This window comes from Mangifera indica, chromosome 11, assembly GCF_011075055.1.
Source record: "Mangifera indica cultivar Alphonso chromosome 11, CATAS_Mindica_2.1, whole genome shotgun sequence".
Taxonomy (NCBI): domain Eukaryota; kingdom Viridiplantae; phylum Streptophyta; class Magnoliopsida; order Sapindales; family Anacardiaceae; genus Mangifera; species Mangifera indica.
In genome coordinates this window covers 2579382-2604782 of record NC_058147.1, presented here as the reverse complement: position 1 = coordinate 2604782, position 25401 = coordinate 2579382, and the positions used below count along the sequence as shown (strand labels likewise).

The window sequence follows — 25401 nt, the reverse complement described above, 5'->3', positions numbered from 1 at the left end:
AAATACTTTTTTATTTGATTTCGCGATTCGCGAAACACAACACACGTGGGGCCTTTTCAATCTATCTTTGTGATTTCGAGATCACTGTCCCCTCGCGTGAACAGTGATTCCCCGATTACTGCTAGCCGCGTGATTTTGCGATTCGCAAAACACAACATAAACGGTGATCACGAAGCCGTTGTTCGCTCGCGTGAACCGTAATTTCGCGATTATTGTTCGCCGCGAGCAAACATTGAATTCGCGTTTAGTGTTCACTTCTTCAGAATTTAATTATAAAAAATTAAATTAATTGTTTGAAAAAAATATATCTAAAATAATAATAATCAAATTTACATTTATTTTAATATAAATCTTTAATAAATTCACTTAAAATACTATAAAATTAACCCATATAATTAATTATATAAATTCAAAAACCCTAACTTAACTAATGTTAGATATTTTTGTTTTGAATATATAAATTTGATTTAACAAATAAATTAAATTTTGAGTTAATATTTATATAAATATTTTATTATGACAAATTAATTTTTTTAAATTTAAATTTAAAAATATAAATTTTTTCTTTCAAATAAACTCACAGTTTCAAATATTAAATAAAAATAAAAATAAGAGTAAGAGTTTAAATTATATGAAAAAGGTCTAAGAATAAAATCTGTATAAAAGTGATAGTATTATTAGTATTTTAAAAAATTTGAAATATTTCTACTTAAATCCATATAGAAAGGGATATTTAATTTAATTTTCTTTAATTTTCCATACAATAGTTTTTGTTTTCAAAAGTAAATTATGGGTGAAAAAAAACTTTTCACACTTAAAATCAAAAAATTATTATTTGATCTCAGTTCATGTGAAAAATTATCATTAGTCTTCATTGATTGGATATTTTTCCTTATTAATAAAATTTTATATATATATATATATATATATATATATATATATATATATATATATATAAAATTTATGTAATTATTTGATTTGAAATTAAAATTAAATAATATTTAATTAAATAATAATTTGTTATCAATTGATTAATTTAATATTTAACAGTGTGCAAGCTATTTTTCTTTTGTATGTTAGATGGGTTTGATTTAATAAAAATAATTTAATAAAAATTATTATTATATTTGATAAAATTTAATAAAAATAGACAAATATAAATAATTATTGTGTTTGTTTAAATATAATAATGAATATTAAAATATTATTTTATTTAAGTACTTTTATATTAATTATTTTAAAATATTTTTTATATTATTAATCATATTAATTAAAAATAAAATATTTTTATTATTAAAAATAAATAAATAAAAATATAATTATAATAAAAATAAAAATTAATTTAATAATATTTTTACAGAGTTATTAATAAAATTATCTTTTATATTATAAAAAAAATTTATTATATAAAAACGAATAAAAATAATAAAATATTATATCCAAACCATTAGGGAAGCAGAATGTGCTGTGAATGTAGAGCCAACAAACGAAGCACTCTCTGATTGTAGATTAAACGCTGATCAGAAGCAACTTCTAGCATCCAGTTCAATCTTCTCAATTCTACTCATTTGTTTTCTTGGCCACATCCCCTTCATATCAGAAAAACACCAGTCAATCACCACCATGGCCGGAACAGACTTTTTCGTGGGCGAGATCGCAACCGAACTCATAAAGCAGTTGATAGCAATATCTCGAAAAGCCGTTATCTTTAAATCCAGTGCGGATCACCTCAAAGAAACCATAGATGGACTCCTCCCCATCATCCAAGAAATCAAATACTCTGGCGTTGAGCTTTCCAGTTTTCGCCAGGTACAGCTCGACCGCCTGTCCGAGACTCTCCGAGATGGTTTAGATCTCTGTCAAAAGGTTATCGAAGCAAAGCGTTGGAATGTGTACAGGAACTTGCAATTATCTCGGAAGATGAATAAATTGGAGAAGAAAATTTCAGGATTCTTTAACTGTACCATACAAGCACATGTGTTGGCTGATGTTCATCACTCCAGGTTTCAAACGACGGAGAGGTTTGACCAGCTGGAGCGTTCGACAAGAAGGATTGAGCAGAGACTTGAGTCGATGAAGAATGGTGTTGAAGCTGGAGGGTGGGTTGAGGACGCCATGATGAGAATGGAAACGGAGGAGGAGAGAAGCGAGGAGGATAGTTTTGGGAATTTAATAGGCGTGGGAATTGCTTTAGGGAAAAAGAAAGTGAAGGAAATGATAATTGGACGGAAGGATTTGAGTGTTGTAGGGATTTCGGGAATTGGTGGCTCTGGGAAGACCACTCTTGCTGCTGAGGTCTGCAGAGATTTTCAAGTCACAAGTAAATTCCTATGCTTCGATTTTCTATGCAATTTCTCTTTAAGATTGCAGTTTAAAGGAAATTACATTGACTCTGCTTGTTATTTCCATTTTCAGGCTACTTTAACGACAGAATTCTGTTCCTTACTGTATCAAAATCTCCAAATGTGGAGCTGTTGAAGACAAAGGTTTGGTCTTTTGTATCAGGATGTGAGGTCGGATCAAATGTTTTGGTTCCACCATGGAATCTACAAGTTCCTTGGACAGCAGAATCTCGGAGTTTGGTGGTCTTAGATGATGTATGGTCATTAGCAGTGCTTCGGCAGCTTATTTGTAGGCTTCCTGGTTGCAAAACACTTGTGGTTTCCCGAACCAAGTTTCCAACGGTTCTCGCTGATGTTTATGCAGTAGAGTTGTTAAGAGAAGATGAATCAATATCCTTGTTCTGCCACTCTGCTTTTGGACAAAAGACCATTCCTCCAGCTGCAAATGAGAATTTGATCAAGGAGGTAATATTGAACTATCTAGTTTTCGGTAAATTGAATGATACAACCTTGAATTGCATAGCTGGTTTCTTCTTTTCTGTGGCTGATGCTTATGAAAAAATTTATTCAACAGATTGTAAAAGAGTGTAGGGGGCTGCCTCTGGCTCTTAAAGTTATTGGAGCATCACTGAGAGATCGGCCTGAAAAATATTGGGCAGGTGCCCAAAAAAGGTTATCACGAGGACAGCCTATTTGTGAGTCTCATGAAACCGACTTGCTTTATCGGATGGCAGTAGGTATTGAAGACTTGTCAGAGAAGGTAAAGGAATGCTTCCTGGATTTGGGATCCTTTCCAGAAGACAAAAAGATTCCAATGCAAGTGCTCATTAATATCTGGTTTGAGATCTATGGCATTGACGAGGACGAGGCTTATGCCATCCTTACGGAGCTTTGTGATAGAAACCTTCTCACCCTAGATAAAGATTCAAGGTATTTATTCAAGGATTCTATGAACTACTTAGCGGTGTTTTTTTCTGAACTTTGATGCCCTAATGTGCTTAATTTAACAGAGCTGTAGATATATATAGTGCTTACCATGAGATGTATGTCACTCAACATGACGTTCTCAGAGATCTTGCTCTCCATTTGAATAATCGCGACAAGATAAATGACCGCAAACGATTACTTATGCCTAGAAGAGACGGAGGGCTTCCTAAAGAATGGGAGTGTAATGTCGATAAACCATTCAATGCTCAGATTGTTTCCATTCATACAGGTATAAATGCCACTCTTTCTGGATTGCGGTTCAACTAAAATGCCATTACTTGGATTGTTCATTGATTCTACGGTATTGTGCCCTTGAAACTAGCTCATGTGTTACAATTTTATGCAGGAGAAATGAGAGAAATGGATTGGTTTCGCATGGAATTTCCCAAGGCAGAAGTACTACTCCTCTACTTCTCTTCTAAGGAGTACTTCTTGCCTCCCTTCATCAGGAGCCTGGAAAAGCTTAGGGCGCTAATAATAATAAACCATAGTTCGTCTCCTTCTACCCATCGCAACTTTTCAGTTTGTTCAAATTTAGATAACCTTAGAAGCCTTTGGCTTGAAAGACTTTCAATTTCTCAATTACCAGAGGCAACTATTTGCCTAAGAAATTTGCGGAAAATGTCTTTAGTTCTCTGCAAAATTAATGCCTTTCTCGATCAGCCGATGATAGACCTGCCCGAGATGTTCCCTCATCTCTTGGAGCTCACAATTGATCACTGTGACGATCTAATAAAGCTGCCTCCAAGCGTTTGCCAGTTGCAGTCACTCAGGAGTTTAACTATCACTAACTGCCACAGTTTACATGAATTGCCAGCTGACATTGGCAAGCTGAAATCTGTAGAAATTATGAGGCTCTATGCAAGCCTTGTTCTTAAGACTCTCCCAACTGGCATTTCTGAGTTGGTCTGCTTGAAATACCTCAACATTTCTCACTGTGTCAGCTTAACTTGTCTTCCTCAAGGGATTGGTAATTTAGCATTGCTGGAAAAAATTGACATGAGGGAATGTCCACGGATATGGAATCTACCACAGTCTGCCGCCTCATTGAAGGCTTTACGTCAAGTAATTTGTGATGATGATGTTGCTTTGCTGTGGAAGGATACGAAGGAGACTATACCAAAACTTCATGTTGAGGTTCCGGAAAAAAATTTTAGTATGGACTGGCTTCATGAATGAACAAGAGCAATGCTATGTGGGTGGGGGATCATTTCCATGACATGACATATCATCTATATACCAGTCCCTTTGACTTTTTTAAAAAAACAATATTATACGTATACATTTTTTTGTACACAATTTAGGTATATAAATGATTTGTTATCATGTGATTTGATATTATTTTATCTTTAATTTAAAATCATTCAATCACATGATGACATATCATCTATATAAACAAATTGTGTACTATAAATATATATATATAAATGTGTAATATTAGTTTCCAGCCACTCTTTTCATTGTATAATATTAGTTTCAATTGTATTAGTTTCTTGTTTACTTTCTTGTTTACAAAAGTTAAAATTTACCCCTAATATTAGTTTCAAGTTTACAAAAGTTAAAATTTACTTTTTATACTAGTTTCAAATTTCGATTATATAATATGATATGCCCTTTTCCATTTTGAAAAAGTGTTCTATTCTTACTCACTCAGTTCAAAACAGAAGTGTTAAAAATTTCAACATACCTCTGTCAAAGAATTCAATAAAACAACTTTTATAGTACACTGTAAAAGTGAAATTATGTCGAGGTTGCTTTTAGAGGTGTATATGGTTCGGTTTGGTGTGGCTTAAGGGCTTTTTCAAGCCAAATTGAAAAAAAGGTTTTGAAAATTTTTAAACCAAATCAAACTATTTTATATTTTAAACCAAATTAAAAAAATACAATTTAGTACAATTTAGATTACGGTTTAAACCTATTAAAATAATTCAATTCTAAATATATATTATTTAATAAAAATAATTTAATTATAGTTTTCAAAAACATAATATAAATGTGTAAATTAAATATGAAATTTATATTCAATATAAAAGTAAAGAAAATGAAAAAAAAAATTAAATACCTAATTGTTTATTGAAAAATTCTCTTAAATATTGTTGCATTAATATATATATATTTTTAAAAAATATGGCCATAGTTTAGTTCGATTTAAAAATCATCTAAACTCGCAATGCAAATTGAAAATTGTTTTTAAAAAATTCATCAACCCAAACCAAATTATTTTATAAATCAAATTGTAATTTTTAAGTAATTCGATCTAATTTTATGATTTAAACCTAATTATATACACTTGTAGTTGCTTTGGAAAACAAAAGAAAATCACGTTGTAATATTCCAATAAATTATAGAAAAAAATGTATGAATATATTGTTTTGTGGTTTAATGAATTTATCAATGGTTAAATGATAATTTAGTTATTTCTAAAAGTGGATACAAACTGAACCAAATTTGAAAATCCCTTGGTTCAAGTTCGGTTTCAATACAAAAATAATTCAATTTGAGTTTTACTCGAATTTTTTATAGCAAATACCTCTAGCTCTTTGGCTTCGTTTGAAAAGCGAATCAAATATTTCTACTTGAATTTGGCTTCAATTTGAAGTAACTGAATTTCAACCAAGCCGACTTTTGACATCGAGTTAGATCAATTCAATTCCAACACTAATTGTTTAGATAGATAATGATGTATTTGATAGTATTGATGATAAAATCATTTTACAATACTTTTAAAAGATGAATTTGTTGAGGACAATTATAAATATATAAGTTAATGATTTTTTATTAAATTATAAATATTTATGTTTATTTTTATTTAAAATTTATTTGTGTTATTCTAATCTTGATTTCCTTAAATTTTATTTCTAAATCCGCCATTGCATCTATGTACTTAATCGTTTATTCAAAACTATGTGCAATTAGTTTTATTGAATGAATAAATAGTATTACTTTTGTTTTTTTTTTCTTTCACTTGCAAAATCAAACAAACAAGGGTGAATGATAAATATCCAATAAATAAGAGTATCTATCTACAATCAAACAAATCTTATCATTCCTCATTCATCGTCTAACCTATTCCTATTTATAAACTTTCTTGTCATTTAAGGTTAATTTTCATCTTCTATCTTAGACGACATGGAATGTCTCGCATGTCCAAGTTATCTTTCATTATCATTAGTGAAAACAATCTCTATTCGATACCCTAAACATATAAATCAATCTCAAAGGTTATGTATGTTTTGAATCGTCTTACCGTGGTCACCAACTAATAGATTCACAATTTTTAGATGTCTTATTATAGGCTTCAACTTACAGACTCTCTATGTCCTGACATTTCAAGCTTCACACACATATTAATAGACCTTCTATCTTGACCTACACAATAGTATATGTTAATCGGCAAACTCCTTCATAACCTCCTTTATGGGTAAAAGCCTATGTCACAAATATCTCCTCGTAAGAGCTTTTAGAGAACATATCTCAAATGTCTCTCAATCTACAAGAACTCTACATCCCACACATGCACTTTATAGGTATCTAAACCTCGAATATGTTTAATGAGATCTTTATATCCCAACTTATCACCTTATCTCATAGAAAACATGTATCATCAGCTTCTCGAAATCATTTTCATATCTGTGATGTGTTTTCTAAGTTCTTATTCTTAAGCCCATGATTATCTTATCTTGAAGTACCATTTAGAAGTTTGACAACTGCGAACTTAACTATCCTGATCAGATGGTTGAGTTGCTCCTAAATTATTTCATGAGACTCTTGACTATTTACTCATGTGTCAACAACATCTCGCATACATGGACAAATATGTCATTGAGCATTGAGTCAAAATTCAAGTTGAACATGCACAAATCATCATAAGGAGTAGGCCTAAGCAACAATCATTTATCAAGATGTCATTAATATCTATGAGATCGTCATCTATTATATCTTTTACAATGAATGTTTGATCAGAATGACATCTTACCCAATAATCAACGACCATCAAGTGTTGGTGTTGACTTTCATGGAGTGAAGGTACTTCATGATAGGTTAATAACAATTTACCTCATTTTCTTTAACCATCAAAGTTGAATTACATTCACTTATTCCTAATATGTTACATGCAAAATTCCATTACAAAAGCATATTGAAGGAACAATTACAAAATTAAATGATGATTAATATGTACTTATAGCCTTGTCGTTGAACATAGTTGGGACATCTTCCTAACTAGGAATGTTGTCTATTTTCCAATTCAACATATAAAAGACCTTCCCCAATCCAAACCAAATTTATCAAACTTTGTAGATTATTTCGTGTCTCGTATATCAACACTTATAAAGGAAAATACAGTGTTGTTAGTCAAAATAACATATACATCAAAAGATCACTAAAAATAATTACAATAATAGGGAATGATTACTTAAAACACTAAAAGGAATCTTATTAAGATGTAATGCAATGTTAGGGGAATCCTTCCATTTGACGGATGAGTGTGAGATACCTCTTCATATTTCTTCTTGATAGTCTGCCTTATGGAATTCGCCATTAAGTTCCAGACTAGGATGCCTCATATGTCACAGCTAAAAGTCATGAGGTTGTCTGCTAGCGTAAGAAGGTAGTATCGAATCACCTCTTTATTGTCTACACTTAATTGTCCATAGTGCAAAAAATATGGAAAGGTAATTTTGCTTCTTCAAAGGTTGATCAATTTTATAGGAATCAAAATCCTATTTTCTCAATTTTGCTCTTTGCTTTGCATCTTTAATGGTTGATCAATTTTAAATCTTTTTCAAATAATATTCTAATTCAATACTTTTTTGTCTTTCTCAATATAATCTGCGCAAAAGTTTCATCTTGATAAATTAGAGGCCAAAACAATTTGGGTGGAAGGTTGAAAATGACCTAAAATTTGGGTGGAAAATAATCCTTTTCCCTTATAACAATAATAGAGATATTAAATAAAAGATGTTACGGTTGTGATTACGTCCATTGGACTAAGATACTCAATTTTTAAATCACGTTCTGTGTTGTTCATACAGTATGAACAGAAGTCAAAACGGTGTGCACAGGTTTAGTAGACGGTGTCGTTTGAACATTAAAAAAGATAGGAATTTAGTTAGATTGCTTTGTTTCATTTTCATGTAGGTGCCAAATTTCAATATTCTAGAGGATAACATAGTCGAAGTGGAAGATCGAGTAAAGGGGATGGTTAAAAGTGTATGTGTGGCCTCCAATCAATTCATCGAATAATAAAGGCGTTCATTTTTTTGTAGTTTTATGACAGGTTTTATGTAAGAGTGGGTGTATCTGAGATTTTACTTATTCAGCGTCGTTGGTTCCTTGTAGAAAGAACAGCCGCCTCGCGCCGGAAATGATGAAAATATCTGCTTCTTCTTCAGAACTCGTTTTAGTTTTTGCTGGTTGAGTTTGTGTCCAGAAACACAAAGAGATTGTACAGAAGGAGAAAAGGGGAAGAAATGAAGAAGAGAAGGGGAAAAAAACCTTTTCGATCTTCTTCATAAAAGTTCGGGTGGGAAACAGTTATTCGGCTTTCTTTCTTTACAAGATCTCCGTAACCCACCACGGTCTTACTGAAAACGAAGCACTGATCAGAAGCCAACTTCTAGCATCCAGTTCAATCTTCTCAATTCTCTAGGGCATTGTATCAATTCCATTTTGTTTTGTGGCCGGCCACGTCCCCTTCATATCAGAAGAACACCACAGTCAGTCACCACCATGGCCAGAGCAGAGTTTTTCGTGGGCGAGATCGCAAACGAACTCTTAGACCAGCTCAGAACAATATCTCGACAAGCCTTTTTCTGTAAATCCAGTGCGGATCAGCTCAAAGAAACCATAGATGAACTCCTCCCTATCATCCAAGAAATCAAATGCTCTGGCGTTGAACTTCCTAGTTTTCGCCAGGCACAGCTCGACGGCCTGTCCAAGACTCTTCGAGATGGTTTAGACCTCTGTAAAGAGGTTCTGAAAGCAAACCGTTGGAATGCGTACAAGAACGTGCAATTGGCTCGGAAGATGGATAAATTGGAGAAGAAAATTTCAGGATTCTTCTTCGGCATCATACAAGCACATGTCTTGGCTGATGTTCATCGCGCCAGCTATCAAACGACGGAGAGGTTTGATCGGCTGGAGCGTTCGACAAGAAGGATTGAACAGCGACTTGAGTCGATGAAAACTGGTGTGGCAGCTGGAGGGTGGGTTGAGCACGCCATGATTAAAGTGGAAATGGAAGAGAAGAGAGCTGAGGAGGGTAATTTTGGGAATTTTATAGGCGTGGGAATTGCTTTAGGGAAAAAGAAAGTGAAGGAAATGATAATTGGACGGGAGGATTGGAGCGTTGTAGGGATTTTGGGCATTGGTGGCTCTGGGAAGACCACTCTTGCTACTGAGGTCTGCAGAGATTTTCAAGTCACGAGTAAATTCCCTTTTCTTCTTAAACGCAATATCATGATTCTTTTAAGATGCTTTGATTTTCTATGCAATTTCCCTTTAAGGAGGCATTTTCTCTTAAGAAAATTACATTGACCTTGTTTGTTATTTCCATTTTCAGGCTACTTCAACAACAGAATTTTGTTCCTTACTGTATCAAAATCTCCAAATGTGGAGCTGTTGAAGACAAAGGTTTGGTCTTTCGTATCTGGATGTGATGTTGAATCAAATGTTTTAGTTCCTCCATGGAATCTACAAGTACCTTGGAATGTAGGATCTCGTTGTTTGGTGGTGTTAGATGATGTGTGGTCATTAGCAGTGCTTCAACAGCTTACTTGTAGGCTTCCTGGTTGCAAAACACTTGTGGTTTCCCGTACCAAGTTTTCAACGGCTCTCGATGCTGTCTATGAAGTAGAGTTGTTGAGAGAAGATGAATCAATATCCTTGTTCTGCCACGCTGCTTTTGGACAAAAGACCATTCCTCCAGCTGCAAATGAGAACTTGGTCAAGGAGGTAGTATTGAACCATCCAGTTATCAGGAAACTGAATGATACAACCTTGAATTTGATAGCTGGTTTCTTTTGTTGCCTTTGTTCTATGGCTGATGCTTATGAAAAAATTTATGCAACAGATTGTAAAAGAGTGTGGAGGGCTGCCTCTGGCTCTTAAAGTTATTGGAGCATCACTGAAAGATCGGCCTGAAAAATATTGGGCAAGTGCCCAAAAAAGGTTATCACGAGGACAGCCTATTTGCGAGTCTCATGAAATCAACTTGCTTTATCGGATGGCCATAAGTGTTGAAGACTTGTCAGAGAAGGTTAAGGAATGCTTCCTGGATTTGGGATCCTTTCCTGAAGACAGAAAGATTCCAATGGAGGTGCTTATCAATACCTGGGTTGAGATCCATGACATTGATGAGGACGATGCTTTTGCCATCATTATGGAGCTTTGTGATAGAAACCTTCTCAGCCTAGTTAAAGATTCAAGGTATTTTTTTAAGGATTCTATGAATTACTTTAGTGTTGTTGTTTTCTGAGCTTTGGTGCCTTAACGTGCTCAATTTAACAGAGCTATAGACATGTATAGTGCTTACTATGAGATGTATGTCACTCAACATGACGTTCTTAGAGATCTTGCTCTCCATTTGAATGATCGGGACAAGATAAATGACCGCAAGCGATTACTTATGCCTAGAAGAGACGCAGAGCTTCCAAAAGAATGGGAGCGGAATGTCAATGTGCCATTCAATGCTTGGATTGTTTCCATTCATACAGGTATAACTGCCTCTCTTTCTAGATTGTGTTTCAACTAAAATGCTATTAGTTTGATGGTCATCCAATAAAAAATGTAAAGGTAACAGTATAATATATCTTGATTGATTCTACGGTAATGTACCCTTGAAACTAGCTCAGGTGTTAACAATTTTACAAAGCAGGAGAAATGAGAAAAATGGATTGGCTTGGCATGGAATTCCCCAAGACAGAAGTGCTACTCCTCAACTTCTCTTCCAAGGAGTACTTCTTGCCTTCCTTCATCAGGAGCATGAAAAAGCTTAGGGCGCTAACAATGATAAACCATAGTTCCTCCCCTGCTACCCTTGGCAACTTTGCAGTTTGTTCGAATTTAGCTACCCTTAGAAGCCTTTGGCTTGAAAGACTTTCAATTTCTCAATTAGCAGAGGCAACTATTTGCCTAAGAAATTTGCGGAAACTATCTTTAGTTCTCTGCAAAATTAATGGCCTTCTTGATCAGCCAATGATAGACCTGCCGAAGATGTTCCCTCATCTCTTGGAGTTCACAATCGATCACTGTCATGATCTAATAAAGCTGCCCCCCAGCATTTGTCGATTGCAGTCACTCAGGAGTTTAAGTATCACTAACTGCCACAGTTTACTCGAATTGCCAGCTGACATTGGCAAGCTGAAATCTTTACAATTTATGCGGCTCTATGCAAGCCTTGTTCTTAAGACTCTCCCAACTGGGATTTCTGAGCTGGTCTGCTTGAAATACCTCAACATTTCTCAATGTGTCAGCTTAACTTGTCTTCCTCAAGGGATTGGTCATTTAGCAATGCTGGAAAAAATCGACATGAGGGAGTGTTCACACATAGGGAGTCTACCTAAGTCTGCTGCCTCATTGAAGGCTTTACGTCAAGTAATTTGTGATGATGATGTTGCTTTCCTGTGGAAGGATATGAAGAAGACCATACCAGGACTTAATGTTCAGGTTCCTGAGAAAAAATTTAGTCTGGACTGGCTTAATGAATGAACCGTAGCAATGTTATGTGATTAGGGATTCTCAATCATGCGCTTTCATATCATCTGTATACTTTACTTTTGTCTTTTTATGACTGTAACTTCTGATAAATAATATTTAGTTTAACAATGAAATGAAGCACGGTTAGTTGATCTAGTAACTAGAATTTTCTTTTAAAAAGACAAATCTGGGTGGGACAGCTCCAAGTTGGAAGAGATTCTAACTTCAAAATCTTCTTGTGGTGGATTTCCGTGTTATTGTTTTCTCAGTCGGCAGGATTACGAATATTGGAATTAAGATTGGTGATAAGGGCATTTGTTTTCAGTTTTCCAAGTAGTGAGAAGAGAGCTGATGCTGCTGAATCCGATAGATGTCTTCTTTTTTTTCATTATATTCAAGAAGCTTTCATCATATCCGCAGAAGGGTTATTGTCAATTTTCCCCGCTGATTTGATGGACAACCAACCAGCGTAAGAAGACCATATTGAATGTTAGACTTTGAGAGATTCATAACTCTAATAATAAAATAATAAATTATTAGGGTAAATCATATTATATATTTAATAATAAATTATATAAAAAAATTTAATATTATTTTTTAATAATTTAATTATTGATCGATCGATGATACTATTAATTATATTAAATATTATTTTATTTTTAATTTAAAATTATTAAATTATATAATAATATATAATTATTTATATGTTATTTCTACCCATAATAGTACTCTTCCCTTCCATTAAATAGTTTTTCTCATAAAGAAAAGCAGAGCATGTTCCTTCCACGAAATTGTAGAAGCTCATATGGAGGTCCAAATTGTCTCCTCAACCCCATTAAAGAAGAGATTGGTTGGAAGGGAGGTCCCCACCTTATCACCTCACTCCACCCAAAATGATGCTCTTTCCAAAAGTTAGGTCTAGTCCAGAAGTCCGAATTTGATTCGTTTAAATTCTTCTTTGTCATCTACTATAAGTTAAGTTAAAAGAAGAGGAGAAAGTCAAATTGAAGTTGTCCCGTGTTTATCATTCAGAAAATTTCGGTAAGAAAAAGCTGAAAAGGATGTATCTGAAAACAGGGTTTGTGGAATATTCTGTTTGATACCATGGAAAAGTAGGAAAAAACATTGGCGACAAAAGAAGATGGGGTCCCTTACGAAGGCTATGAATCAATATTTTCTTTCGTCGGCTTTACATGTAACACAGTTGAATTCTGATCTTCTTCTGAATAAACATTTTGTTTTCTGCTGCCCATAACAACCGACAAAATACCGTGAACATGTCACAAGTTCAAATCTCTATAATATTTTATAATTAAATTCTTAATTTATTTAATATAATAGTTGTTGAGTTGTATATATTAAGTGAGATTGAATCCACCTCTAAATGAGTAAAATATGACTCGAGTGCGGTTTTTTTTGACCAAACAAATTAAAAAAATGAAAACAAACAAAATGTTTCTTATAATTTTTATGATGGCCAAACACTCTCCTGCCTAAAGGACCTTCAGATTCAGAAGGCTACAGGGAAAAACCTTTTGGGACATGGGAGATTTTCCCTTTTTTTCTCAAATCAACAACCATTCAGAAAGATTCAGAAGGATTCCGAATATTGGAATTAAGATTGGTGATAAGGGCATTTGTTTTCAGGTTTTCCAAATAGTGAGAAGGCTTTTTATGACCAAAAAAATTTAAAAAAAAAAAAGAAACAAAATGTTTCTTACAATTCTTATGATGGCCAAACACTCTCCTGCCCAAAGGACCCTCAGATTCAGAAGGCTACTGGGAAAAACCTTTTGGGACATGGGAGATTTTCCCTTTTTTTCCTCATATCAACAACCATTTTTTTCAACTCAACAAGCATATAAACATGAAAGTTAATCACAGTATCATAATTAATATACAAGTAGTTAATTTTATTTAAGTGCAGTCACATAAATCTGGTAGGAATATATTCACTTATTCTGAGAGGGTAACTGTAGAACTCCTCATTTCTATCATCTCCCCCCCTGTGCTGGAATGGTTTCCACCAAGGAAGTCCTCTGTCTACGGCCGTGTCCCTTGCTTCAAGTGTGTTATCAACCAGCGTCCCAACGATAATTGCAACAGTTGGAGGTGACGAGAAGATTGTGTTCAATATGTCATTAAACTGCAAAACCCATAAACCATATGTACTTAACAGATGAGAAAATTCTAATACATAAAAATATCTAGGTGAGTAATCTACTAATGACTAGCACAAAATACGTCGCTAATTATCTTATAACTTGAACCATTCAACAGCGCAAGTCAATACAGAGACGCCAATTCCCTGACATTTGCTAACAATATGCCTCATGCCATATTTTAAATATTGGAGGCCAAAAAAAAAGCCTTCTTACAGAATTAGCAATTTATCAGAATGGTTCTTCACCTTTCAGTCAGTGCCATCAGTCAAAAGCTTGTAGTATGAAAACTAATTTAATATCTGTTGAAATCTGTTATTTCCTAAAGTATAGTTATGTTATGTTTTTGTTTCCTAAAGTTTAGGGATTTTACTTATTTATAAGTTTCCTATTCTAGGTAAGAGATTGATTATCTAATTAAGTTAGGAGATATATTTTCTAATTATAGGCTACTATTAGTTGTATATATGTTGGTGAGTTTTGTACAGGAAAAAATGTGAAATATATTTTTCTTCTCCATATTTCTTTATGGTATCAGAGCCAACTCCGGCTATATTCATCATTGTTTTTCCCGGCAATACTTATCTCTGTCTGTTACTTCCTCCGATAAAAACTACATTTCTGGCAATACATCAGGTTCAGACATGTCAAAAATTGGAATCGCTTTGAATGTCAATTCTGAAGGTTCATCCTTTGGAGGAAGTACCGTCGATCCATCTCAAAGTTCTCAAATCATCACAAACCACAGGTTAAATGGGCATAATTATTTGCCCTGGTCACAATCTGTTATGCTTTACATTAAAGGGAAAGGTAAAGCTGATTTTATCATAGGAGATGTGGAGATTCCAGAGAAGAAAGACAAGGGGTACAAGATTTGGGAGGCTGATAACAGCAAGGTGATGTCTTGGCTCATAAATTCCTTGACACTAGAGGTTGGAGAAAATTTCCTATTATATGAAACGGCCTATGAAGTTTGGGAAGCTGTGAAGGAAACCTACTCAAATAAGGATAATATTTCTGTTAGGTTTAAAATTGAAGGAGTTTTACATGAAGTGAAGCAAGGTGATCTAACGGTGATAGAGTATTTCAATAAATTGTCACACCTTTGGCAGCAAGTAGACATGTTCAACAAGTTAAACTGGGAGTGTAATGATGATGGAGCTGTTTTCAAATTATACCTGGAAGAGATGAGGATTTTTAAATTTCTTATCGGCTTGAATGATAACCTGGATGAGGTTCGTGGTAGAATATTGAGTGTTAAGCCACTGCCCTCCATTCAAGAGGTGGTTTCTGAAGTGCACAGAGAAGAAAGTCGAAAGAAGGTAATGCTCAGGTCTGAGTCAATGCCAACCAGTGGAGACGCATCAGCGCTTGCAGCCAGAGGTAATTCAAACAATCCTGTTGATGGTAAAACCAGAAAAGGCCGACCATGGTGTGATCATTGCCGTCGTCCAGGCCATTACAAGGAAACCTGCTGGGAAATTCATGGAAGGCCAGCAGATTGGAAGCCACGTAGTCAGACCAAGAAGGGATATTTTGCATGTGGAAATAATACTGGTGATAGTGACGGAAATCTATTCAGCAAGGAACAGATTGAGCAGTTGCAAAAATTATTTGGTCACTTTTTATCAACACCTGTTGGGACTGGTTCTATGGTACAGTCAGGTACATTTTCCAGTGCCTTGAGTTTTAAAAATGAAAAATCAGGTTCTTGGATTATAGATTCGGGGGCAAGTGACCATATGATAGGAGATCCTAACGTGTTCAATACATTTGAGCCATGCAAAGGTAATTTTAATGTTAAGGTAGCAGATGGAACATTCTCAAAGGTGGTAGGTTATGGTACTGTTATTCTCTCAAAAATTTTAACCTTACAATCAGTTTTATTTGTTCCAAACTTAGACTGTAATTTGCTATCCGTTTCCAAACTTACCTATGACAAAAATTGCCTTACTACATTTTACCCTACCTATTGTATTTTTCAGGACTTGATCTCGAAGAGGATGATTGGAACTGCTGAATTACGATCTGGTTTATACATTCTAAAAGTAGAATCTGCCTTCCATTCACAATGTCATTCCACCAAGCAAGTAGTTACTCAAAGTCACTCTAGGACTAGTTCAAATAAAGAAAGTACTGTGATGTTATGGCATTACAGGTTAGGCCAACCAAACTTCTTGTACTTAGAGAAACTTTTTCCTGATTTATTTGTTAATAAAAGTCCTAGTGAATTTTCTTGTGAAATTTGTGAGATATCTAAACATACTCGTGCTTCTCTATCTCCTAGCATTTACCATGTTTCCAAGCCTTTTGCACTTATTCATAGTGATGTTTAGGGCTTATCTAGAATTCTTACTGTGACTGGTGCTAAATGGTTCATTTCATTCATTGATGATCATACTCGAGTTACTTGGGTATTTCTCATGAAAGAAAAATCAGAAGTGGCCAATATCTTCAAAAATTTCAATTCCATGATTAAAACACAATTCCAAACTAAGGTGCAAATCTTAAGAACTGATAATGGAAAAGAATTTGTCAATAAATCTCTAGTAGATTACTGTCTTAATGAGGGAATTATACACCAAACTGCATGTGTTTATACCCCACAACAAAATAGTGTGGCTGAGAGGAAAAATAGACATCTTTTAGAAGTTGCAAGATCACTATTATTCACTATGCACGTTCCTAAAAAGTTTTAGGGGGATGCTGTCCTTACGGCAGTCCATTTAATCAATAGACAACCATCTAGAGTATTACACTTTCACACACCTATTCAAATTTTACTTACTGCATATCCCTATAGTCATATATTGTCAAATATTCCTCTTAAAGTCTTTAGGTGTACAGTGTTTGTGCATGATAATTCCCCTTATCATAGTAAATTAGATCTTAGGTCCTTTAAATGTGTGTTTCTTGGTTATTCCCCAAATCAGAAAGGTTACAAGTGTTATCACCCAGCATCTAAGAAATTTTTTATCTCTATAGATGTTACTTTCTTTGAGAATCAACCTTTTTTCAGCAAGGAGGAAAAGGTAAGTGAATTACAGTTTCTTAATGATTTTGCACCAGTTTCCAATTCTAATAACAAAGCACGAAGTCATAATTCAACTCAACCAGTTCACAACCCATTCAATAGTCCTTCTCTAACTCCAAAATACTGTTCTAGTCCTGTAAATTCCCAAGAAGTCACAGAATTCATAAACCTTGATGATGGTACTGATCAGTTCAACGCACTGCCCCAAGAAATAGAATCTGTCCAGGAAAATTCATCAAACACGTCACCTAAAACACTGTCCCAAAAGCCAACTCGTGTGTATTCAAGGTAGCCAAAGCATGATAGAGTTGTATTTAATCCAGATGTTACTCAGCAGGTTCATGATTTCTCACCAGGATCAGATGTCCAAGTTCACTCAAATACTCCATTTTCTACCTCAAATGAACCTTCCTTTGAGACAAAAGAGTGTGACAATCAGAGTGAAAAAATTCTAACTAGTGATAGTGAGTATGTTCAGCTAGAAAATGAGTTGCCAATTGCTCAAAGAAGACCCATGAAAAAATGTAGAGAGAGACCATTGTATCCTCTTAGCAAATATGTGTCATATGAAGGTTTGTCACCTAATTACAAATTATTTGCTATGAATATCTCTAATATTGCTGTTTCAGCAACTATTCAAAAGGCTTTGAGCATACCTGAGTGGAGACAAGCTGTTCAAGAAGAACTCATGGCATTACAAAAAAATCAAACATGGGAATTAACAGTACTACCTGAAGGAAAAAGGACAGTAGGATGCAAATGGGTCTTCGTAGTTAAACATAAAGCAGATGGAAGTGTTGAACGCTATAAGGCAAGACTTGTAGCAAAGGGTTTCACACAATCGTATGGAATAGACTATGAAGAGACGTTTGCTCCAATTGCAAAGCTGAATACAGTCAGGGTTCTTTTGTCAATTGCAGTGAATCTAGATTGGCAACTACATCAGATGGATGTGAAAAACGCATTCTTAAATGGTGATTTGTTGGAGCAAGTATACATGGACAGTCCACCTGGTTTAGAAGCAGAGTTTGGGAACAAAGTTTGCAGACTAAAGAAATCCTTGTATGGGCTAAAGCAGTCACCAAGAGCCTGGTTTGAAAGGTTTACAAAGTCTGTGAAACGGTTTGGCTATCTTCAGTGTCAAACAGATCATTCTTCGTTTGTAAATCATACTTCAAATGGCTTTATTACCGTTCTTATAGTTTATGTAGACGATATCATCATCACAAGCAATAGTGAAGATGAAATTCAGAAGTTGAAGATATTCTTGGGCAAACAATTTGAAATCAAGGACCTTGGTTGTCTAAAGTATTTTCTAGGTATGGAGGTAGCAAGATCCAAGAAGGGCATTTGCATTAATCAATGCAAATATGTCCTAGATTTGCTTAAGGAAACTGGAATGGTTAACTGTAAACCAACTGAAACTCCCATGGATTCGTCAACAAAGTTGGGATTACTAGAGGGAAGTCCTCCTGTGGACAAAGGAAGGTATCAATGGTTAGTTGGGAAACTTATCTATCTCTCTCATACAAGGCCTGATATTGGCTTTGCTGTTAATACAGTAAGCCAATTCATGAATAACCCAAATGAGGAACATATGGGAGCTGTGTACATGATACTCAGGTATCTTAAAATGACCCCAGGTCGAGGCATTTGGTTTAAGAAAAGTGCATGTAGGCAAGTAAGCATTTACACAGATGCAGATTGGGCTGGATCACCTCTTGATAGAAGGTCTACTTCTGGGTATTGTTTTTTTGTTTGGGGTAATCTAGTTAGCAAGAAACAATCAGTAGTTTCTCGCAGTAGTGCAAAAGCTGAATTCAGAGCTTTAGCTCAAGGAATTTGTGAAGGAATATGGCTACAAAGGTTGTTGGAAGAATTAAAGGTTCCCAATGTTATGCCTATAGAGTTGTTATGTGATAATCAAGCAACTATTAACATAGCCAAAAATCCAGTTCATCATGATCGAAAAAAGCATGTGGAGATAGATCGGCATTTCATCAAGGAGAAGATTGAAAAAAAAAGTTATCAAGTTGAACTATATTCCTACCAATTCTCAAATAGCAGACATCTTCACCAAGACGTTACCTAGATCTCAGTTTGAAAATATGTGTTCCAAGCTTGGCATACTTAACATTTACTGCCCAGCTTGAGGAGGGGTGTTGAAATCTATTGAAATCTGTTATTTCCTAAAGCATAGTTCTGTTTGTTTTTGTTTCCTAAAGTTTAGGGATTTTAATTATTTATAAGTTTCCTATTCTAGGTAGGAGATTGATTCTCTAATTAAGTTAGGAGATATATTTTCTAATTATAGGCTAATACTAGTTGTTTATATGTTGGTGAGTTTTGTACAGGAAAAAATGTGAAATATATTTTTCTTCTCCATATTTCTTTAATATCTATGGATTTAAGTGCTAGTCATTCATGCTAGATTACTTCAGAAAGTTTCATAATGTCAAAGCATGATTTACCAAATGCATGTGCCCAGTCATGCACCGGTTCCTTATTATTATTATTATTTTTTATATCAGTGTATCATGTCTATCATCCCAACCATAAATTCTTTTGCTTCCTATCTCACACTTGAATAGATAAGGTTTGTGATAGACGAAAAACTTGGAGGGATTTAATGATATCTGGAAACAAATATGGTAAAATTGAGAAGTATAGCATGATTTCCAGTGAACTTACCCATCCCCCGTTTGTTCTCACTGGTCCCTGACCATCCGGAGTGGTGTTCAAGACAAAGTATTGAGGAATGGATATGCCAAGGAACAGAGAGAGACCCAAAACGTAGATGTTTCTCATGGAATTATTATTAGCAAACTGAATGAAACTAATCCCAACAGCAGCTGCGGAAATGAAAACGCATCCAATGAGCAAATTCCCATTAGAAAAAGGAAACAACTAAAAGCCAAGAAACACCATATTGACAACATTATCACTCACCAACAATCCCTAACAGAACACAGTATATGGCTGCGAATATTGGTAGAGGAATGGATGCAAAGAACGCTCCAAATTTCCCTGAAAAACTTAACAGTCAGTACAATATTATTAAAAGTGAAGCAGAGTTGAATACAATTTATGAGGGGTTAAAAGACAAACCAAATATCGAGAAAAAGATCATGAAAGCAGTTGAAATCTGAACCACCCTTCTGCTGCCAATGTGTGTCAGTCCAAGAAGGCCAACATTTTCCCTGTAACATCATTTTGATGGTGACTAAAAAGAATCTTTGATATGTTTTGAAACAGCTTGTCAATTCATTTTCACATTTAGTCACTTCTCTACAAGACATTTTGCCTTGGCTTCCTACTTATAGAACAAAATACGAAAGATTCAAAACAAACAATTTGAAATATATTTCATGAACTGGGTATAAGAAGTAACAACCTGCTAAAAGTATGCATCAAATACAAGGCCTAAACTCAGACAGAATCTACCAATTGCCCTTTCAAATGGTGGCAATGAAGGTTTCTTTTCACAAAACTAACTTGATGATTTCAGTCATCGCTACTAGCCTATGAGACAATATGACTTCATTAAGTCTTGACATTTCATATCTGCACCAAAATATATGTGACACTATAAATGAAAACAAAAACCTAAAAAATGCAACGAAAATGAAATAGTAAGAGGCCAACATCTGAGTCATACTGGAGAGAAACACATATATTTAGCTGTTATAAAGTGTTGCTTCCTTACACAGATGCAGTAGTACCAACAATAGAACCAAAAAACCCTTCAATCAGCATGCCAATACCCTGCAATTGATAAAGTCAACTGTATTTTTTAATATCTAAATGGTAAAATAACTATAGAAATTCATCACATATGAAATTAAAAATACATATATCAAGAATCAAATAAAGAAACCAAGTATAAAAAAAAAGCATAGACAATCTTTGCCAGGACCTGCAGGCCAATGCTTCGGCTGAGGACATGTGCTGGGGGTGCAGTAGCACCTGCCAGCCGTGCTGCTGCAAAAAATGTTCCAGTTGACTGCACCAAAAAACAAAAGCAATATCTCAAATACCAGATTTCTCTATCGTTTCAACCAAACAAGACAAGCAACTGACTATATCTTAGACTGCATACCATTTAGAGAACAAATATATTGAAGACCATCCACGGCATAAGGATTTTTACCAGTTACAATAGTTCAAAATTTTAAAATAGGTAAAAGTACAAATTTAAATGTCAATATCCAAGGTATGTCGAATGTTAAAAAACTAGTAATTGAACCTCTGCGGATGAAACAAGTGCTGCCCCCATCATCCCAAAGACATGGCTTGCTCTGAATATTGGAGTACCCCACTGAAATGGGTATGGAATCTTAATCCTAGTTCAGAAATAATATCAAAAGAAGTGTCATAAATAAAATGATGTCATTCAACGAATTTCCAATTAAAATGAACAAGAGGTCAAATCAAATCATCAGGAAAATACCAAGGAGCAGATGACATAAGATACGATCGATCTATCCGGCAACTCACTTTAGTCTTCTCTGGGACATTGTTGTAAGCACCAGCAACAGTGAGGATAGCAGCAAAAGCCCAAACAATTGCAATGCAGAAAAGCAAAGCAAACCTTTCAACTATGAAATCAGTCTTTGGATGGATGCGCTTCAAATACTGCACCAAGCACATCAAGGTTTCTTACATGTACAAAGAGTATTAAAATACTAGTATGAAATAGGAACAAGCTATATTACCTGCTGGCCAACAACTAGTAGAATCAGCATAGGCAGGCCAATTTCTACGCAATTACCAAGCTATATAGAACATAGCAGCGTAAAATAAAGGTCTTCATTAGCATAAATTTTTCAGAGCCACCTAAAATTGGAAGGTCAGATTAAACAATTACCAGTGGGAAGCCCCTTGCAAACAGACCAAGACCAACCACACAAACCACTGGTACAATGATAATGGGACTAAATAATCTGGGGAAGCAAAAGAAAAAAAGGACAAGTAAAAACCAATTCTGAGACCCAATTAATTATCTCAAATAGGTATCAGACCATAACCATAAAGAATGCAAGGGACAAGATTTAAGTTCAAAATTCGACACTATTACCTTGTTAAATTACCCCAAGCCTGACTATATCCAAGCACGATGTTGACAAATGCAGAGACAATTAATGATCCTTGTATAGTTCTCATGTTATGGAGAAATCTCTGCAAGCAACCATGATAACAGTCAGAGAATTCAGTGCGGTATGCAGGATTGCTGAGTAATATAGGTAGACAATCACAAGGCAAGAAGTAATTTTATACGCTAAAAATAGATAAACTTAAGTCAAGGGAGAAAGAATGAGGTATTTTCCAAGTGCATGTTACCAGCCTAGAACTATTCGAGAATTAATTGTAGAAATAATTCAGTAGTATTTGTACTAACATTTAAAAAATTGAAAATCTTCAAACAGGCATCCTTACAATCAAAATCTAGAGAAATTGTATGTTGCAGAAGCTTACTAAAAGATGAATGATACTAACTTCATGAAAATAAATTTAAGTGTACTAATGTTTCAACACCATTACAGATGTCCTTCACACAGAAAGTCAGCACACACACCTCACACATTAACAGCCAATCTATTTTGTTTTTTCCCCACTTTTCAATTGAATCTCACAGGAACTTTCCATACCTCTTGCTCAGATGCGAATGTAGTACCAGAGTAATCATTGATAATTGACAATACTGGCAGGGTGAAAGCAGCTGATGGACCCATCACCGTGGGAAGCCTTGTGCCAATAAGTGTTTGAAGTAGCGTATTCACTCCTGACATGAACAGCAATGATTGTATCACTCGGGCTTTGTCACCCTGTTCATATCAACACCAATTTTCTTAAATTGAGATTTATCAATCAGTGTATTTATTATAAGAAACTGAGCTGGTGGGCTGAAATCGTACATTATCCCCACCCATCGAAGGCACAAGTGTACTGGCAATCAAGACAGTAGTTCCAAGCATAACAATATAGTGTTGGAAAGCCAGTAAGACTGCCTGGGCTGTGAAACACAATTTATTAGTAGCTAGATTTGAAGATGCGTTCTTTTTTAGGTAAAGGCTTAGCTAGACTAGACAAATACAAAGTATAAATAAATCGCAGGATCAAAAGATGTTGATCAACAAAACTGAGTAAAAGAATCCATAAATAATAATAATAAATAAGCAAAAAGAAACTGACGATCAGCTATCTTCTAAAGCCGATCACATAGATGTAGACATGCAGCAAAACTATAAAAAAAAATATTAAAAAACTAAAAGAATTCACTTTAATATAGAATCTAAACACCACCCAGCTTTCCTTTTGGAATAAACAGAAAGAACAATACTAAAAGTAATAATTGCAATAAAATAGAATACACACACACACACACACACACACATATATATATGTATGTATATGTATATGTATGTATGCATGCATGTATGTATGTATGTATGTATCCTACACAGACCAAGAAAATAATCAAAAAAAGAAACAAAGAAAGAAAGAGACTAACCCCAAGAAGGATTGGAGTGGATGCAGTACTGGAGTTGCTGAAGTTGCTCGGCCGGAGTCCAAGTGGGACCCCTTGAAAGTGCAAGAGGTATAGGTGGTGGTGGCGCCGGTAGAGCTGGCGGTGTACGCTCGGGGTTCGCTGTTTCGACCATATTCCTTTCTTACCAATTCTCTTCTTAGTTTGCTTCTTCTTCTTCTTCTTCAAATTACAGGATAAAAAAAAAAAATAGAGCTTTTGAATTGATTAAAGCAGTTCTGTTATATGCCTAGAAAGGAATTATAAAAAATTACCAGAGAAAGGAAAAATGAAAATAATAATATAAACAGTCGAGTTCAGTGGAGTTCCCTCTGGCAGAGAGCAAAACAGGTCGGGAGTCGCGATTACGATAAGATTGCCGCGTATTGAAGCATATTATAAAATCTTAATAACGCGTGGCCTCTTTTTCTTCCCATTTTAACATTCAACGTTCACTATATTACTTTTTTGCCATTTTTTTTAAACTATACATTTTCTTTTCCTCCATTATCATAACCATCTTTCTATGACCACAATCGATTCGTATTTGACCCATCAGCATCATCCAACGTATCCTTTTTCCGTAAAACAGTGAACAAACCATAATTCTTACATGATTCAATTATAGTTTCCTTCAAACACACGGGGACGCCATCCCCGGACAATTAGGCAAAATTAAATCAAAATGCTCAATTATTTCAAGTGTTACTGTAATTAACTAGACCTCTAATCAATCACCGACTAATAGATAAGGCACTCAACCGACCCTCTTAACTCTGTTTCATAACAATAAATTATTAGTGACAATTATTAGTATCAATAATTAGATTTGAACACAAACTGATTTAGTTTGGTATTGAAAATCAATTTGGTTTGATGTAATTTGACTCAATTTTGTTTAATTTAAATTGAAACTAAAAGATTTAACTTTTTTTAAAAATTGAATTGTACTTAAATTAGAAGTTATTTAATTTGGTTTAGTTTGAATTTAATTTGAATAGATTATTCAAATTTATGATTTGATTAAACTTAAATTTATAATTTAAATTAGTGATTTAAATTAGTGATTTGATTTAGTTAAATTTATTATTTAAATATATAGTTTTACTTTATTATTTGGATAATATGATATCGTTTTGTTAATTAATAATGTATTAGAGATAAAAATTTAAATAAATAATTTAAACTGAACTCAAATTAAATCGAATTGAATAATTTTTTATTTAAATTATCTTTAATATTAACCCAATAAATTCAAACTAAATTTAAATTATATATTTATTTTTTATTCAAATCAAGATACATTCGAACTTGGTTCGATTGGCATCCACTCCCATCAATTACATCCCAACTTCCATTGCAATAAAGCTGAACTGAGAATCTAAAACATTTAAAATTTAAAATATCGATAGCAAAAAAGGTGGTAGCTGTGGCAATACAAGCTGTGCATCGTCTCAATCAATCTAAAACATTAAAAATTTCGCGCCAGCCACGTGAAGACCAAGCTGTGAGGGGGGCCATTGTGCGTACTTCAAGGAGTTTTAAATGGTAACTCAACTCAAGATAATGTCTTTGCTTCAGAGTTCCCATGTGGACTTGTATGGGCATGAAACCACAAGTGCTCACACAGAGCCGTTATCTCTTGAATGCCGT

General features: G+C 34.5%; 4 protein-coding genes across 6 annotated transcripts; 3 read left to right on the top strand and 1 right to left on the bottom strand.

Moving 5' to 3' along the window:
- Positions 1 to 1439: 1439 nt before the first annotated feature.
- LOC123229777 (probable disease resistance protein At4g33300) lies at positions 1440 to 5053 on the top strand. Its single transcript, XM_044655725.1, has 5 exons — positions 1440 to 2320; positions 2416 to 2807; positions 2917 to 3272; positions 3353 to 3558; positions 3676 to 5053. The coding sequence occupies exons 1-5, from the start codon at positions 1624 to 1626 to the stop codon at positions 4506 to 4508; spliced, it is 2484 nt and encodes an 827-aa protein (XP_044511660.1). The 5' UTR covers positions 1440 to 1623; the 3' UTR covers positions 4509 to 5053.
- A 3416-nt stretch (positions 5054 to 8469) lies between these two features.
- On the top strand, positions 8470 to 12186 carry LOC123229776 (probable disease resistance protein At4g33300). Its single transcript, XM_044655724.1, has 5 exons — positions 8470 to 9756; positions 9892 to 10283; positions 10402 to 10757; positions 10839 to 11044; positions 11206 to 12186. Exons 1-5 carry the CDS (start codon positions 9060 to 9062, stop codon positions 12036 to 12038), a joined length of 2484 nt encoding a protein of 827 aa, XP_044511659.1. The 5' UTR covers positions 8470 to 9059; the 3' UTR covers positions 12039 to 12186.
- Positions 12187 to 13859: 1673 nt separating this feature from the next.
- On the bottom strand, positions 13860 to 24158 carry LOC123229478 (nucleobase-ascorbate transporter 3-like). 2 transcript variants are annotated; one of them, XM_044655308.1, is made up of 15 exons: positions 24024 to 24158; positions 23734 to 23931; positions 23138 to 23235; positions 22871 to 23047; positions 22300 to 22400; positions 22090 to 22165; positions 21938 to 21997; positions 21673 to 21857; positions 21469 to 21565; positions 21139 to 21225; positions 20929 to 20987; positions 20331 to 20422; positions 20172 to 20249; positions 19914 to 20074; positions 13860 to 14172 (listed from the first exon to the last, which is right to left on the bottom strand). In XM_044655308.1, the coding sequence occupies exons 2-15, from the start codon at positions 23882 to 23884 to the stop codon at positions 13954 to 13956; spliced, it is 1641 nt and encodes a 546-aa protein (XP_044511243.1). In that variant the 5' UTR covers positions 23885 to 23931; positions 24024 to 24158; the 3' UTR covers positions 13860 to 13953. The 2 variants fall into 2 exon arrangements, with proteins under 2 accessions (XP_044511243.1, XP_044511244.1); XM_044655309.1 differs by having other exon boundaries at positions 23734 to 23928; positions 24024 to 24137.
- On the top strand, positions 15224 to 16432 carry LOC123229479. Of its 2 annotated transcripts, none has more exons than XM_044655310.1 (2): positions 15224 to 15853; positions 16174 to 16432. In XM_044655310.1, the coding sequence occupies exons 1-2, from the start codon at positions 15310 to 15312 to the stop codon at positions 16206 to 16208; spliced, it is 579 nt and encodes a 192-aa protein (XP_044511245.1). In that variant the 5' UTR covers positions 15224 to 15309; the 3' UTR covers positions 16209 to 16432. The 2 variants fall into 2 exon arrangements, 1 of the variants encoding a protein (XP_044511245.1); XR_006504881.1 differs by having other exon boundaries at positions 15819 to 15976.
- Positions 24159 to 25401: the final 1243 nt, after the last annotated feature.